At 44.8% G+C, this 15,964-nt stretch overlaps 1 protein-coding gene across 3 annotated transcripts in view; it reads right to left on the minus strand.

Moving 5' to 3' along the window:
* The window catches only part of LOC147431075 (lipid phosphate phosphatase 2-like), a 151,504-nt gene that overhangs the window by 36,373 nt on the left and 99,167 nt on the right, over window positions 1-15,964 (minus strand). For all 3 annotated transcript variants that reach the window (XM_086493732.1, XM_086493734.1, XM_086493733.1), the window contains 4 exons: window positions 903-990; window positions 711-820; window positions 521-614; window positions 233-421 (listed from right to left, as the gene is read on the minus strand). In XM_086493732.1, the coding sequence (XP_086349858.1) occupies window positions 233-421; window positions 521-614; window positions 711-820; window positions 903-990 (481 nt within the window). The remainder of the gene's footprint in view (window positions 1-232; window positions 422-520; window positions 615-710; window positions 821-902; window positions 991-15,964) is intronic.

Consider the following 15,964-nt stretch of genomic DNA (forward strand, 5'->3'; position numbering starts at 1 on the left):
AAAGAAAGAAAAAACTGTCTGTAGAAGTCCTTTTGAGCTTTCCATTTTTTCTTAAGCGAGCGTCCCCATTGTATCCCTTTCCTTGAGCAGAGGATCTTCGTAGCCCTTCAGCATGTGCTTATAGCTAATAACTAGTAGAAGGATCTTCCTTTGGAAAAGGAAAGACTTCAATAGTTCCAAACAACCTCACAATTCACAACAATAGCTAGCAACGATAGAGTAAACACCGTACCTACAAATGCCCCTGCAAACACATCTTGCCAATGATGCCAATAGTCATCAACTCGGGAAAGACCAACTAGCGTGGCAGCTAGTAGAGGAGTGAAAACTACTGCAACTTTTGCAACGTGTCCTCTCCCATTGAACAGCTGGAGTTTTCCAGCCAAGTAGAGCGATAGAAAACCCAAACCAGCAAAGGACCCTGCATTACACACAAGTATTTCAAGACTTGAATCATAATCACCTCCCTTTCAACAGCTTGGACAGATTGAAGACTTGAAAGATTTATGCACAAGATTACATGATGTGTGCCCACTGGGAAAGCTTTTGTAGCCCTCCTTTACCACTGAATTCTCACCATGGCATATAACATTACCAGTGCTATTGTTGTACACCTGAAATCCAACCAAACTCCTTTTTATTGGGGTGTTTACAACAGCCTCCCAATCATATACGACTGGCACAAGTTTGGTTGTCAGTACATCTCATACCGCAATCCCATCAGGAAAGCAGCGCCAAAAGAAATCTGGTCGTGGACGCCCTGTCGCATCCTTAATAGCATCTGTGAGAACTCCAGTGATTAAGACAGAAAAAAGAAGCCCTGCAAGTACAAGATAATATCAGACTCACAGAGAAAGTTTGAAATCTTCCATGCAATGAGTGCTCAGAATATCAATACTTACCAAGTGTTGCATGATGTATATCAGTGATATCCTTTGAATACAGGAAAAAAGCCACAAATATGATGAGAGGAATAACTATAGCAATGACCTGTAGAAGACACAAACAAGTCAAAAAAAGAAAGCTCCTTGCACAAACACTTGTTTTCCACTTCATTTTACAGCAGCTGAAAACCCTGGTTTTCTTGCTCAAGTAGTTGAGCATTAATAGAACATTGGAATTATGGATGTGATATGCAACAACCTAGCCATTATCACCCAAATCCAAAACTCTCAAGTCCAGAAGCTTCCTGATACAAGGATAGCAAGTCCCATAGTCTATTCACATCATCCATATCCATTCACAGTGCATCTATGGCTGGACAATTGCAAAGCTTCAAGAGCATTTTTTAAACGTCTTGCTTGACTTGGAATCTCTCTGAGCTAGCCCCTGTTCAAGTAAAGTCTATTCTTACATTTCAACCTTTGGCCAAATCTCTTCAACAGGTTCAAAATGCGACTCACTTTGAAATAGCCTAAACTCTTACATGGATTGCGTACTAAACATTCCAATGATTTGGAAGACGAAGCCGGTAAGATACTTCATTTATCTACCCTCCAACTTGTAAAAATCTATAATACCACATACCGAAAATCCTTTCTTTTCCGTTCATCTTTCAAAAGCCTTCACAACCTGAAGCAAGACCCAATCATGAACTTGGAAGTTAAGTTCTTGTTGATGATTATATCTAGGTCTGTTTTCTCCTTCTTGAGACTTAAGCAAGGCCTCTTAGCCTTCACGTGTGCCATGTCAACTCATGTATAAACTGATCTGATTCCAGAAATATTGGTCGTGTAGGTTGTATGGGGAGGAACTTTCTATAATTCTTCGACTAAAGCCTTGCCAATGGAAGAATGGGTCATGTTGTAGGCAGACTCGATCAGATGAAGATATATCACAAAGCGATGCCATGGCATTGCCCGATCATACCTGAAGAGAGAAACATGAGCCACACTGGAGCTGGACCAGAAGCAAGGACTGACGCCTGCCTGAAATGCGTCGTTTGTCATGAAGGGTCCTGTAAATGTGGTTTTTTATCTACACCTGCCTTGGCCTTCTCTGCATGAAGTTTTTTCCAAACCACAGATCTCACACTCGGGTTTGTCAGACCTCGCTAAGGCAGATCTCACAGGTACAGTCTCTTGCAGTAAGATGGGTGCATTACTACTAACCTTTCCAGCTATGGGCATGCATAGATATCAAGTGGCTCTGGCTGACACCAAGACCTATTCAAACTTCGGCCACTATGCAAGATTGTCAAGAACTATTAAAGGCGTGTCAGGTGCAGTGGAATTGAAATGGTGAAGATCTAGGTTTTACACTTCCACAAATCCCTACTTCTTTCCTTGCGTTAATGATTGCTTTTTAGCTTGAAATGATGGTTCCTTTTATTTCCATGAAGAGAGGGAATGAGAGAGGGAGGTACAGATGTGTAGAGAGAGAGAGAAGAGGAGAAAGACACCCAATGGGGTCCCAACCAACCCTCTCAAGGGCCCCCCACACCGTTGTCAATGTGGTATTTGTTTTTGATTGCATAAAGGTAATATACACACATGCAATACCTCAAGTGCAAACTCTACTAACTTGAATTGGGAATGTTGCCTTGGTATCTCTTCAAGATGATGCACATCCGGGGCTGATTTGATGCACCTTTGGATCCTTCTCGATGTGGAATTGCACACAGCCACCAAGGGTAGATCTGGGGCTGATTTGCACTGCCGATGTGAGTGAAATGAAGGGTTGAAAACGTAGACCTCCATGATGCCAATGATGAACTGCAGTGGGAGCACTCGATCTGGTGAGGGAATGGCCGAGAAGAGGCTCAATGGACTGCAGAAGTACCAAATCGCAACAGAGAAAGATCCAATCCGTTTCCAGTGAGGAAAAGGGGCTGAAATCTTAAAACGCTGCTGATCTGCTGAAATTTGCTAGCACTAGGTCTAATCTGGCAAAACACTGGCCGATTTGCCTCCCAAAACGCTAGGGCTGATCTGGAGCAAAAACACTACCTGGCTGGTTGCAAACACGCTGGCTGGCTGAGCGCTATCTGCCTAGCACATCTACTGCAAAACACTGTGAGCTTTGCTCCCTTTACAGGTGAGATTTGTAGGTTATAAACCTCTTAAGGCTTAGGTAGGCCAAAACCTCTATCGAATTCTTGTAAAATAAATCATTAAAATGATTTATTAATAATTTTTTACCAAGGCCTCAAGTCCACTTTGGAAACTTTCGGTGCCTCCTGTAGACACTGCAAAGGTATGGCAGTGCGAGGTCTCCACTTTCGGAATTTGACCATCCTTGTCTTGACTGCCTTGAAATCCACACGAAAATGAAATGAGTTGGATTTCTTATGAAGAAAGAGTAATGGTAGCCAAAAAAGCTATACCTCGGGAGGGTGAAGCCTTGAATTCCTCTGATTTTGGCTTCTCTTTATCCGATTGATGGAAATGAGAGAAAATTTTACCTATGTGTTCCACGTCATGCAATTGGTCAAAGACAATGTCCATAGGTCAGGTGTGTAGGGAAATGATGATCCTGGGTAAGTACAAAATTGACCTTGAGAAAGCGTTCACTACACCTATCAAGAATACCCAAGTTCCTTGATGTGGGGTTGACATAGATGACTGTCACAAGGCGGGCACCATGTGCCAATAGAAAAGAACAGATTGAACAGACTTTTAGCACTTCAATAACAATTGAATTGAAAGAGAGAGAGACGACACGCAACACAGAGTAGCGGAATTCCACCCCAGAGAGTATTGGCCCCAAACCTTGGCGCCCCTTTCGGTATTTCTTTGTATTGCATCAACACAGTACAAGCCGGTACTCCAGACTCTGCACCTTCTCCAGGAAGCATGCCAGAGAATGAGCCCTAGCCTCATATTTAAAGGCCCTTGGCTTGAAAAGCAATTACAGTAAAAAGCCTTTAAAACTCAAAAGCTTCTAGTCCAAAAGCAAAGCCAAAAAGCTGCCAACGTAAATCACGAAAATCCGTACAGCCTGCCACATCATCAGCCAGCGCAAAACGCGGAAATCCGTACAACTTGCCACGTCATCATGCCAACGCAATTTTTGAAAATCTGTACAGCCTGCCACTTAGGGTTAGGGTTTTTGCAATATTAGGGTTAGGGTTTCCAGAATTAGGGTTTGCAGGTTTTAGGGTTAGGGTTTCCAAAATTAGGGTTTTAGCAATTAGGGTTTCTGGCAGAAATTAGGGTTTTGCCACGTCAACAATTTGTTACATCTCCCCTTCTTGAAAGAGAGTAATCGTCCGCGATTACAGCATATCTGCAAAACAACTCAAGTTAGCTCCAAAAAAAAATCCGAGGGATATGCAGAGGGACAATCAATTTGCTCTTTTTATTAAGGAGTTAGCTTCTCCTTTCAGGTGTTTTGATCAAGGAGTTAGCTTCTTCTCTCTGCTCTTTTGATCAAGGAGTTAGCTTCTCCTTTCGTCCATATCGGAACTCTTGATATTCCGGCGTAGTAAAATTAACGATCACACCCAGACCGTACTGATCTTCCATGGGTGTCTTGATGCACTAAAATTACATACCCAGGCAATCTCATCCAATTAGGAATATTCAGTAGTTGGCACATCACAATGCAACACAAATGCTTACATATGCATGTTACAAGACATAGAAACATAAAGCCGCCGATGAACACTCCTCCCGTATAACCTGACAAGGTCCGGACCGGGAGATATTCAACGACTCCCTCATCACTCTTCCCGCATAACCTAAAAAGGTCCGAGCCGGGAGATATAGAGGCCTTTTACAACCAAACGCCCCCCAGACCGCAACCTGCGTCGTTTGGAGGTGCTGAGAGTAACCACTACTCAGACTTCTTAATACTCCTCCCGCATAACCATCCAGGTCCGGGCTGGGAGTCACAACAATAATTATTTTACAAGCATACAACCAAACGCTCCCCAGGCATCGGCCTGCATCGTTCAAAGGTTTTCAAACATACAACGAAACGCTCCCCAGGTATCAGCCTACGTCGTTCCGAGGTTCCAACAATACCAAAACAATATTTCTCACTTCTCCACCCGGGAGTAAAATCACCAATCATTGAAACCAGTATCAAACCAGAGTCAAACAATTCAAATCGGCACCAAACCAGGTTCAAAACAGATACCATCCATTTCAAAAAAATTCCAAAGAGGATCCCCAAACAAGATCAAACAGAACTCAAACTTAAAAAGCGATCTCGACATCAGTCGAGCTCAAAAAGTCGACTGACTTTCCATCTTGAAACCTGCAGCAAAAATTAGGGTTAGGTTCCTTCCATGAGGTCGTAGCCGAGCACAGCATGGTCCGTCATCTCTTGGACAAACAGTGTTGCTTTGGTGGCGATGGTAGTCCCAAGGTAGCAATCGCACTAAACCTCCAAGGTCATCTGCTCGAGAAGAGACATCTACTGAGAGATGTCGAGAAATTTCAAGATATAATCTGCTACGGTTTCCATGGCAAGCATTTCAAGATACCCCTCTCTGCCAGAAGTTGCACTCCGAAGGAAGATGTCAGAAACCATATAACTTCGGGCAAAAATTTTCTTCAAAGCTTGCCAAGTACTTTGGAGTATGCTGCTTGGTAGCTATCAACATCTACATGGTACTGTCTCCGAGAAAAACAGCAGCTCGAAACAAATCTTGGATCCTTCTCTTGCAAATGATCTTAATGGCTTATGCCCTGTAAGACATGAGCAGTGAAAACGTGAGCGCGCCCGATGCGCGATGAAGTAAGGGTGGAGTGGCTAATAAGTCCGGGTTGGAGAGCCAAATAAAATTCATAGCTCTGTTTGCTCTTTTGTAGGACCGGTATGCTTTCAGAAAAGCACATGCCTGATGCTCTGATACCACCATCACAAGGCGGGCACCATGTGCCAATAGAAAAGAACAGACTGAACAGACTTTTAGCACTTCAATAACAACTGAATTGAAAGAGAGAGAGACGACACGCAACACGGAGTGGCGGAATTCCACCCCAGAGAGTATTGGCCCCAAACCTTGGCACCCCTTTCGGTATTTCTTTATATTGCATCAATACAGTACAAGCCGGTACTCCAGACTCTGCACCTTCTCCAGGGAGCATGCAAGAGAATGAGCCCTAGCCTCATATTTAGAGGCCCTTGGCCTGAAAAGCAGTTACAGTAAAAAGCCTTTAAAACTCAAAAGCTTCTAGTCCAAAAGCAAAGACAAAAAGCTACCAGCGTAAATCACGGCAATCCGTACAGTCTGCCACGTCATCAGCCAACGCAAAACGCGAAAATCCGTACAGCCTGCCACGTCATCATGCCAATGTAATTTTCAAAAATCTGTACAGCCTGCCACTTAGGGTTAGGGTTACGATTTCTGCAGTTTTAGGGTTAGGATTTCCAGAATTAGGGTTTGCAGGTTTTAGGGTTAGGGTGACCAGAATTAGGGTTTCAGCAATTAGGGTGTCTGGCAGAAATTAGGATTAGGGTTTTTGGCAAAAATTAGGGTTTTGCCACGTTAGCAATTTGTTACAATGACCAACGCTTCGGGCTCCTCGACGTAGCTCTCTGTTTTCCTAGACGTTGTGAGCGGGATGGAAACACACACAACGCCTCTATAATGACCCAACACACACTCTTGGAATGATACACACACACTATGGGGCACCACTCGGCTTACACAACCCACTTGGCCGAGACAGGGAACACACAGATGGAGTGAGAGGAGAGAGACTATCCATTTGTCCACTAAACACAGAGACACACATACACACAAAAAACTCAGCTCAAAAGAGGAAGATTTCTAATGTTTAGATACAATTGAGCTTGGGCCAACACCAATGGGGCAAATAGCTCACACAATATGGATGAAATATGCCAGATACAATCACAAATTTGAACAGAGGCTTCACTCATAGAAGAAACTTACACAGCCAAAACAGCAGGGAAAAGTGAGGAATTTGGCAAAATGGACAGCGCCATTGCGTCCAAAGTGGCTAAAAACCCCAGTCTACAATATCAAAGTGCTCAAATCCGACCTCGGATAAGCAGTTTATGGCCAAAACAGCAAAAACTGAGTTGCGGCTGTTCCTTCTCTTCTCTCCACGTTTTGCTGGTCTTTTTCTCAGGTTCTTCAGTGTCCACACTTCACTTTATCCCTTGGGCACCTTTGGCCTTTTGATTGATCTCAAACAGACCCCAAACGGGCCAAAAACTGGCCACGCAATGCATTTTTGTCACCCTTCTACATCCATCCGCACACCTGACACTCTTAACTTTTTCCAATAATGCATCCCGCAACCATGTGAAGTGGCCCCCAAATTTAGTCCTCATGATGATCTTTCTGCATAATCATCACAAGAAAACACCCACGTTGTGTCCTCGCTTACCCACGTGCAAGTCTTAACCCCATTCGACCTCCTAACACCACTAGATGCCATCTCACGCACCTGCTTACCTCATGTCGTCGGCCCGCGGATAGCTTCCTCCAAAAGTTTTACGCACTATCAACTCCTCATTATTATAGAAAAAACACACTAGTACTGGTGATAAAGAAAATCGATGTACTATGTACACACTGTCCTACATGTACACATGTGGGCCCCACGTAACCACCAAGCTCTGGAAAATGGGCAATCCTTTATTTGATGCACCATGCATGTGTATGTACATATGCGCAATCACTTCTTCCAAAAAACTCCTAACAACGTGAGAGATGAGAGGGAGAGAAAGAATACAGCTCTTGCCTCGAATGAGGACGGGTTACGACACATTATCTTTGATGAGAAGCGTGAGCTTCGCCCAATCAACACTGCGTAACCACTTAATGCCCAAAATCATGTCACATTCTACAAGTTTAGAGACTACAAAAAAAACGACTGAAATGGGTTTGTTGAATGACCAACTTGACATCATCACATTCTTGAAAGATCAACGCATCCATGCCTTCAAAGAACCCTTGCACCAAAAGGGTGGGGATAGGAGAAGTCTGAAGACATGCACACTTCGCAAGAGATCCACTTATGAGATCATGAGACCTTCCAGAATCAAATAACACAATGACCCTTTGACCATTAACATGTCCATAGCATTTTATGAGTTCATCCTCTTGAAAAGTCCCCCTCCCGCTTAGCTTCTTGCTCTACCACACTCATAAATTCACTTGAGGGGTAGAGTCAGAAGTTGACACACTAGTGGGTTTATTTTTTGATTCTTTCTTAGGATAAGCCCTTTTTCATGTGACCTACTACGTGACAAATACATGTTCTTCTCTACTTAATTGACCACCTACGATTCCTTGAGCAATTTTCACATCAAGTGTAAGTTGAGGTTTATCAGATTTTCCTTCACCCTTATCCTTAGATTCGTTGCTCTTAGATTAAAATGTAGATGGAGGATTAGATTGCGAAGAAGAATTTGGAGAGTTCTATTCATTGTTACCATTCCCATTAGAATTTGTGTCCTTGTCTGTAGAAAAGTCTTGAGACTCTGAGGGAAAGAGTTACCATTACCGTAGGCAGTCTTGGGCTTACCCTTGTTGTGCTTCATCTCTTGGAGTTGAGCCAAGTGTATCATCCCTTGTAATGTCTTTAGATCACCGGCTCCACGTCAAACTTGATCGAGTGGTCCAATCCAAAGAGAAAGGCCTCCACCTTTTCTCATCCGATTTCCTCAATTGTCCACCTAACTAGGACACACGGTTAGCATACACAACATCACACGTTTACCTTGTTGAAACAAAAATCCTCCTTCAATCGCTTCAATTACGGTTGAGGTAAGAAGCGAATCTTTAGATCCTCCCCAACTAAGCTCGAGAGGGGAACGAGGAGGGGCAACAGGGGGAGAGAGAGAGAGAGAGAGAGAGAGAGAGAGAGAGAGAGAGGTTATATAGTGATATGGAAAGAGAGAGAAGGAAGAGGAGGATCTTGAGGAAGGAAGGGTGGTTGGTGGAGGAGGAAATGGAGGAGGGAGGGCGGCTAGATGAGTAGATGGAGGGAGGAGGTGGAGGATGTTGGAGGAGGAGGCTAAGGAGGAGGAGCAATGAAAGAGGAGGAAGCACGTGGGCGAGAAGAGGAGGAAGGGAAGGCGGCCCTTAAAAAAAAGGGATAGGCCGCCTTGTGGGCTTCCTCCTCCTCCTCCATCCACGCATCCTTCCAAGTGATGACATCAACTCGTGAGATGCATGGAAGGCAAGAGGACTTTGTTATTATCAGACTTTTTAATGCCCGCAAAATAGGATGTGAATTGATGCAACCAAGAAAAGATGACAATAGCATCCATCTTATTGTCATACTTAGTGAACGTAATCTTCTCGGGAATGGGTTCGTTGGTTGTCCGTGTAGCATTGGTCACATCTGCGATGGCCTTGGCAAGCTTTTCATAAATCGGCTCCAAGGAAGATGTATCGGATCAGACCACCAGAGTTGTGATGGGATCGCGCATGGCTTCCCTTTCCTACCTACGAGCCTCGCGCTCTTGTTTACGAGCCTCGGCTTCGACCGCAAATAGGCATTCCTCTTGCTCCGCCGCTTCCACACGCTCTACTCAACAAGCTTCTTCTTGCCGCATCATGGAATCCATGGGATTGGGTGGCAAGGATGGAGAAGTAGGGGGAGGACTCATAGGAGGATCCAAAGGTGGAACTTGCTCGCCTTCTGAATTGGTTGAGGTCTCCATACCACTACGAGTCTTAACCATGCAAGGATTTTCGCTCTTGGTTCAAGGAAGGTCGCAGACTAATCTTCGGGACACTATCTACTCCCTCGTCGGCACACCCCGCATGCAACACCTATACAATTGGTTGCTATTAAGCGACGCTCAAGGTGCACGGTCCCACGCGCTATGACAGGCCTGTTGTTCCAAGAGTGGGAGGAGTATCACCGAAGGGCTGCAAACACAACCAAAAACACGAGAGGAAAAAAAAACTTGGATTAGCGGATTAGTGCCAAACCTTCACGTCAGGTGTCGCAGAATTGAATGGTGAAGATCTAGGTTTTACACTTCCACAAATCTTTACTTCTTTCCTTGCGTTAGGTGTGGATGCCCATATGTGCAAATTCAATGTAAATGAAGTATTTGAAGCAACTTTGGAGATCATACACATAAAGATTGCTTTTTAGCTTGAAGAATGGTTCTTTTTATTTCTCTGAAAAGAGGGAATGAGAGAGGGAGGTAGAGATGTGTAGAGAGAGTGAAGAGGAGAAAGACACCCGATGGGTCCAACCAATCCCCTGAAGAACCCCCATTACCATTGCCGATGTGGTATTTGATTTTTGATTGCATAAATGAAATGTACACGCATGCAATACCCCAAGTGTAGACTCTACTAACTTGAATGGGGAGCGTTGCATCGGTAACTCTTCAAGATGATGCACCAAGAGGTAAATCTGAAGCTGATTTGCACTCCCGATGTGAGAGGAATGAGAGGCTGAAAATGTAGATCTCGATCATGCTGATGATGGACAGCAATGGGAGCACTCGATGCGGCAAGGGAATGGTCAAGAAGAGGCTCAATGGGCTAAAAAAGTATCGAACCGCAACAAGAAGCTAGCGGAGATAGATCTGATCCATTTCCAGCGAGGAAAATGGGCTGAAATCTGAAAACGCTGGCTGATCTGCTGAATTTTGCTAGTGCTAGGAATGATCTGGCAAAATGCTAGCTGATTTGCCTCCCAAAACACAAAGGCTGATTGGAGCAAAAATATCGGCTGGCTGGTTGCAAAAACGCTGACTGGCTGGCTGGCTGGCTGAGCACTATCTGCCACCTGTTGGAATCGCTAGCAAATCTAATGCAAAACGCTATGAGCTCTGCTCCCTTTAGAGGTGAAATTTGCAGGTCAAAACCCTCTTAAGGGTTAGATAGGGAGAAACCTCTAATAAATTCTTATGAAATAAATATCATTAAAATGATTTATTAATAAGTTTTGACCGGGGCTCAATTTCTCGTGAAACTGTCACACATCTGCCGATCCAGGAATCCGATTGACACGGGGAATGTCTCATTGGATTCCTCTAACCTAAAAGTACATCCACGTCATGCCAGATGCACACCGTAGTGTAACATCTATCAAAATGATTGTACAATCCAGTTATGCAAGAGGGTTCCAAAACTAGAAAACTTAGTCTAATGGACTCGTCCGGACATGCAAGTGCGAACAGGCTAAGAAAATTGCCGATACTATGTAAGGTGCAGCGGAAGTGAATGTTGAACTTTGCTCAAGATGAGTGCTCCGAGCTGTGCTCCTTGTGAACAATCACATCATCTGCATGCAAATCATCATGCTTGTGAGAAATCACATCTTGATCATCATGCAAATCATTATCATTCAATTCGTCAGGCTTATCATCATGCAAATCCCGTGTGTCATGCTTTGGAGAAGTAGAGACTGAGAGAGTCTCCTTTTCCTGATTTTGTGCAAAGTGCGCCTGCACTTAAGAAAAGAGTCGCAACATCTCTTGCATTCTTGCTCTGTTCTCGCGATCAAATCTTGCTTGTCTTTCTTTGTTCTCGCGCTCGTGCTCACGCTCTATGGCTTCCATTTTTGCGTCGTATTCATGATCTATGGCTGCCATACTTTCTTCGTAGGCCTTTCTTTCTGCTTCTCTTGCTTCGCGTTCGAACTTGTTGTCCATAAACAAATGCGTCAACTCCTTCATAGGAGTTAGTGCAATCCTTGGCGTAGATAGGAAAGGGGGAGAGTCGGAAAAACCTCCTGGTGGGGAAAATTCTCCTTCGCCTCTCTCATGCTCATCACCTCCAAGCGAAGTATCCATTCCGCTTCGAGTGATGACCATCCACTGAAGTCTTGGGTTCTTGTGGGTTCTTGTGGTCTTGGGTTCTTTAGTTCACGAGGAACTTGGGTTCTTGCGGTTCTTGCGGTTCTTAAGTTCTTGAGGTTCTTCTTTCGCTTGCAATCTGTGTTAGAGAAGGATCTTCTCTTCACCCGAGTTTTGCTCTTTTCCGCGGGCGCACGCCTTGGCGGCCTTCCACTCACACCAACGTTGCTTTTTCCCAGCTCATGTCGATTGGCCGGCCGCTAAGTGCACAGTCCGCTCTCAATGAGTGAAAAGAGACACAAGGGGAGGCTGGACAAGCCCTTCTTTCTTGGGTTTCTTGTCACTCTTCAAAAACAAGATTAGGAATCAACACGCCCAAGAGGACTTGGGTTACGTGCGACCACAACAAGCAAAAAGAAATTATGTGGTTCTTTCCTTGAGTGATACAGAACACTGCCAAATCTCTAATACCAATGTAAGGTACGGCGGAAGTGAATGTTGAACTTTGCTCAAGATGAGTGCTCCAAACTGTGCTCAAGGTTCCTTTTACTTACGAAAGGGAGAGCCTTCCGTTCCTTTAGTGAGAGTGCAATGGACACAAACAAAGTGGATGAACACTGTGAATGAAGGTGCTGAGATAGAGAGATACAGAGAGAAGAATACGACACCAAAATGTTGTCAAACCCTCCTCCGAAGGCCCCACTCTCTATGGCGAGAGTGGTCTACCTATGATTGCACAAATCTCTACAATGCTTGGACTTGCCGACGATGTACACGACGATGAGGACGACGACGAGACGGGCTGAAATCAGAAATCGCTAAGTCTGAAAACTGCAAATCTTTATCAGCTGAATTCTGACTCTATGTCGGTGACGATGTCGATGACGACGGTACGACGACGACGTGCTGAAAACGCAGATGCTGAAATCTGTGTTTTCCGGGCCGAATCTATAAACCTTGCGGAAACAGACCGTGCGGCGAGAAATTGCTGCGGGAAGGTGAGATTTGCGAGGTTTGGGACTTGATCTACGGTGTCTAAGGGCTGAAAACTGAAAACACTGGTGGTTCTTGATGATCCGTCGCGGTAAATCTGCAAAACGCTGGGGCGGATCTGCAAATTAAAAACGCTAGGGCTGAAAATGGCTCTGCTGTCGCTGGATGGCCTGCAACTGCAAAACGCTAGTCTCTTCTTGAGTGCAACCAGAGGATATGCATCTAATCTAAGTGTCTTGACATGCACGATCTGCGAACAGACTCACAAAAGTGCCAGATCACTTCCTATTCTAAACTAACTTGACTAACTGAACCATGGTCATGTTGTAGCTTGTCCACGGACACATAGGATTGGATGTGTCACGTGACATCCCCTCCTTTTCAAATGGAGGTACTGGTACCGAACTTTATAGCGTCAAGAGGGATCGCCAACAGGGTCTGGAATCTTGGGAAGGACTCTTCACTAGCCCACTCTGATGTGTGGGTCGTGCGGTACTTGAACTTCATAAAGGTCTGCAATGCTTGCTTCTTTGGGCCGCGCCGAAAGCGACACAAAGTCATCTTCAATGCTTCCACTTCGTCTATAGTCATGCCTCTACCTTCTGCAAGAATCTCCGAGGTTGAAAATTCTTGAAACCACTTCCAATACAAAAGCATGAACATACCCATTCCATGTAAAGTGAGTGGAGAAAATCTCGTCTTCTCTAAAGACTGTGCATGCAATGTAGATGAACAAATAGACAGAGTGCCAACCCGTTCACCACACACACGCAAACAATGAGATCGAATCTTTCTCTTCTGATCTAAAGCAATCAACTGTGGCAATTCACAACGGAAATGCCCATGTTTGGTGCTCATACTTTCATGTGCTCTTTCTACAATTGTGTCGTGCCAAGGAAGAGACAGGGAATGTGACTTCCTTGAATGCATACTTTTCAACTTTTCACGAACAATCCGCATACATTCGTGCTCATTCATGAGTGAAACGTGCTCAACGTACAATATGTCATGCCTAGGAAAAGGGATCACATAAAGACGCTAACTAAATACAGAAGATGATCACGAATGAAACACTCGCACAATACGTGCTTACTAACCATGCGAACACATAATACTTCATGTAAGGGTTCGTTGGACCTAAGCTCGAGAGCCAAGATCTGTTCGTCGTGTTTGATCGAACCTGCCTGGGGGGTTGCTGTGGACCTCGACTCGAAAGTCAAGATCGATTCTTCGTATCCATTCCGCTTCGAGTGATGAGCATCCACTGAAGTCTTGGGTTCTTGTGGGTTCTTGTGGTCTTCGGGTTCTTAAGTTCACGAGGAACTTGGGTTCTTGCGGTTCTTGCAGTTCTTAAGTTCTTGAGGTTCTTCTTTCGCTTGCAATCTGTGTTAGAGAAGGATCTTCTCTTCACCCGAGTTCTTCTCTTTTCCGCGGGTGCACCCCTTGGCGGCCTTGCGCTCACACCAAGGTTGCTTTTTCCCACCTCATGTCGATTGGCCGGCCGCTAAGTGCATAGTCTGCTCTCAATGAGTGAAAAGAGGCACAAGGGGAGGCTGGACAAGCCCTTCTTTCTTGGGTTTCCTGTCACTCTTCAAAAACAAGATTAGGAATTGACACGCCCAAGAGGACTTGGGTTACGTGCGACCACAACAAGCAAAAAAAAATTATGTGGTTCTTTCCTTGAGTGATACAGAACACTGCCAAAGCTCTGATACCAATGTAAGGTGCAGCGGAAGTGAATGTTGAACTTTGCTCAAGATGAGGGCTCCGAACTGTGCTCAAGGTTCCTTTTACTTACGAAAGGGAGAGCCTTCCGTTCCTTTAGTGAGAGAGTGCAATGGACACAAACAAAGTGGATGAACACTGTGAATGAAGGTGCTGAGACTGAGAGATGGAGAGAGAAGAATACGACACCAGAATGTTGTCAAAACCTCCCCCGAAGGCCCCACTCTCTATGGCGAGAGAGGTCTACCTATGATTGCACAAATCTCTACAATGCTTGGACTTGCCGACGATGAGACGGGCTGCAATCTTAAATCGCTAAGGCTGAAAACTCCAAATCTTTATCTACTGAATTCTGACTCTATGTCGGTGACGATGTCGATGACGATGATACGACGACAATGCGCTGAAAACTCAGAAACTGAAATCTGCGTTTTCCGGGCTGAATCTGTAAACCTTGCGGAAACTAACCGTGCGGCGAGGACTGCTGCGGGAAGGTGAGATCTGCGAGGTTTGGGACATGATCTGCGGTGTGTAAGGGCTGAGAACTGAAAACGCTGGTGGTTCTTGATGATCCATCGCGGCAAATCTGCAAAACGCTGGGGCTGATCTGCAAATCAAAAACACTAGGGCTGAAAATGGCTCTCTTGTCGCCAGATGGCCTGCAACTGCAAAACGCTAGGTCTCTTCTTGAGTCTTGTGTCGCGCCAGGGATCTGCAAGAGCAAAAACGTTTGCTGATCTGGTCCAAAAACGCTAGGTGATTGCTGTGGAGCAAAAACGCTAGGGCTTGGGGTTCTGCTGAGAAGTTGCCTGTTGAGCGAGTGCTCCTGCTGCCTCTTCTGCCAGAAAGTGATAGTCTAGGTTTGCTTATATACAAACTTACTCAATTTGCCCTACCTACTTTCCAACAAAAGTCACTTAAAAATAATAAGTGAAAAATGTCAAAAATAAGGAAAATAGGCTAAATGCACTGGAAAATTCCCCTGAAGGATTCTGATGGGAATCTGATAGTCATATTGTGTGCAACCAGAGGATATGCATCTAATCTAACTGACTGGACATGCACGGTCTGCAAACAGACTAACAAAAGTGCCAGATCACTTCTTATTCTAGACTGACTTGACTGACTGAACCCTGGTCATGTTGTAGCTTGTCCTCGGACACATAGGGTTGGATGTGTCACGTGACATACTAATCCTCTTAGGATTCTAAACACTCCTATCTAGGGATAGGTGGAAAACTGGCTCTAGAAATGGGTGAAGCATGTCCACGTGGCGCAGAGAGTCATGTGCACATGACAAGGCATCCAATGCAACTTACTATCGCAATCATCAAGTCTCTATCCTAATGTGGTACCATTTCCTTCTAAGGGCAACTGACCAAGTCGACAGACCTACTTTTCCTCAGCTATGTGATGCTTTTTTCTGCCTCTGTCACAACCTTCCTTATGCTTTTCACCAACTGGTATATAAGTCACTTCAGGAGAGATTCAAGAGGTTCAGCTCACAGAGGAAATCTAAAGCTGCAAAATTCAATTGCTTTGCAACTCC

Source organism: Adiantum capillus-veneris, chromosome 21 (assembly GCF_014529385.1).
Source record: "Adiantum capillus-veneris isolate H3 chromosome 21, ASM1452938v2, whole genome shotgun sequence".
In the NCBI taxonomy this organism is placed as follows: domain Eukaryota; kingdom Viridiplantae; phylum Streptophyta; class Polypodiopsida; order Polypodiales; family Pteridaceae; genus Adiantum; species Adiantum capillus-veneris.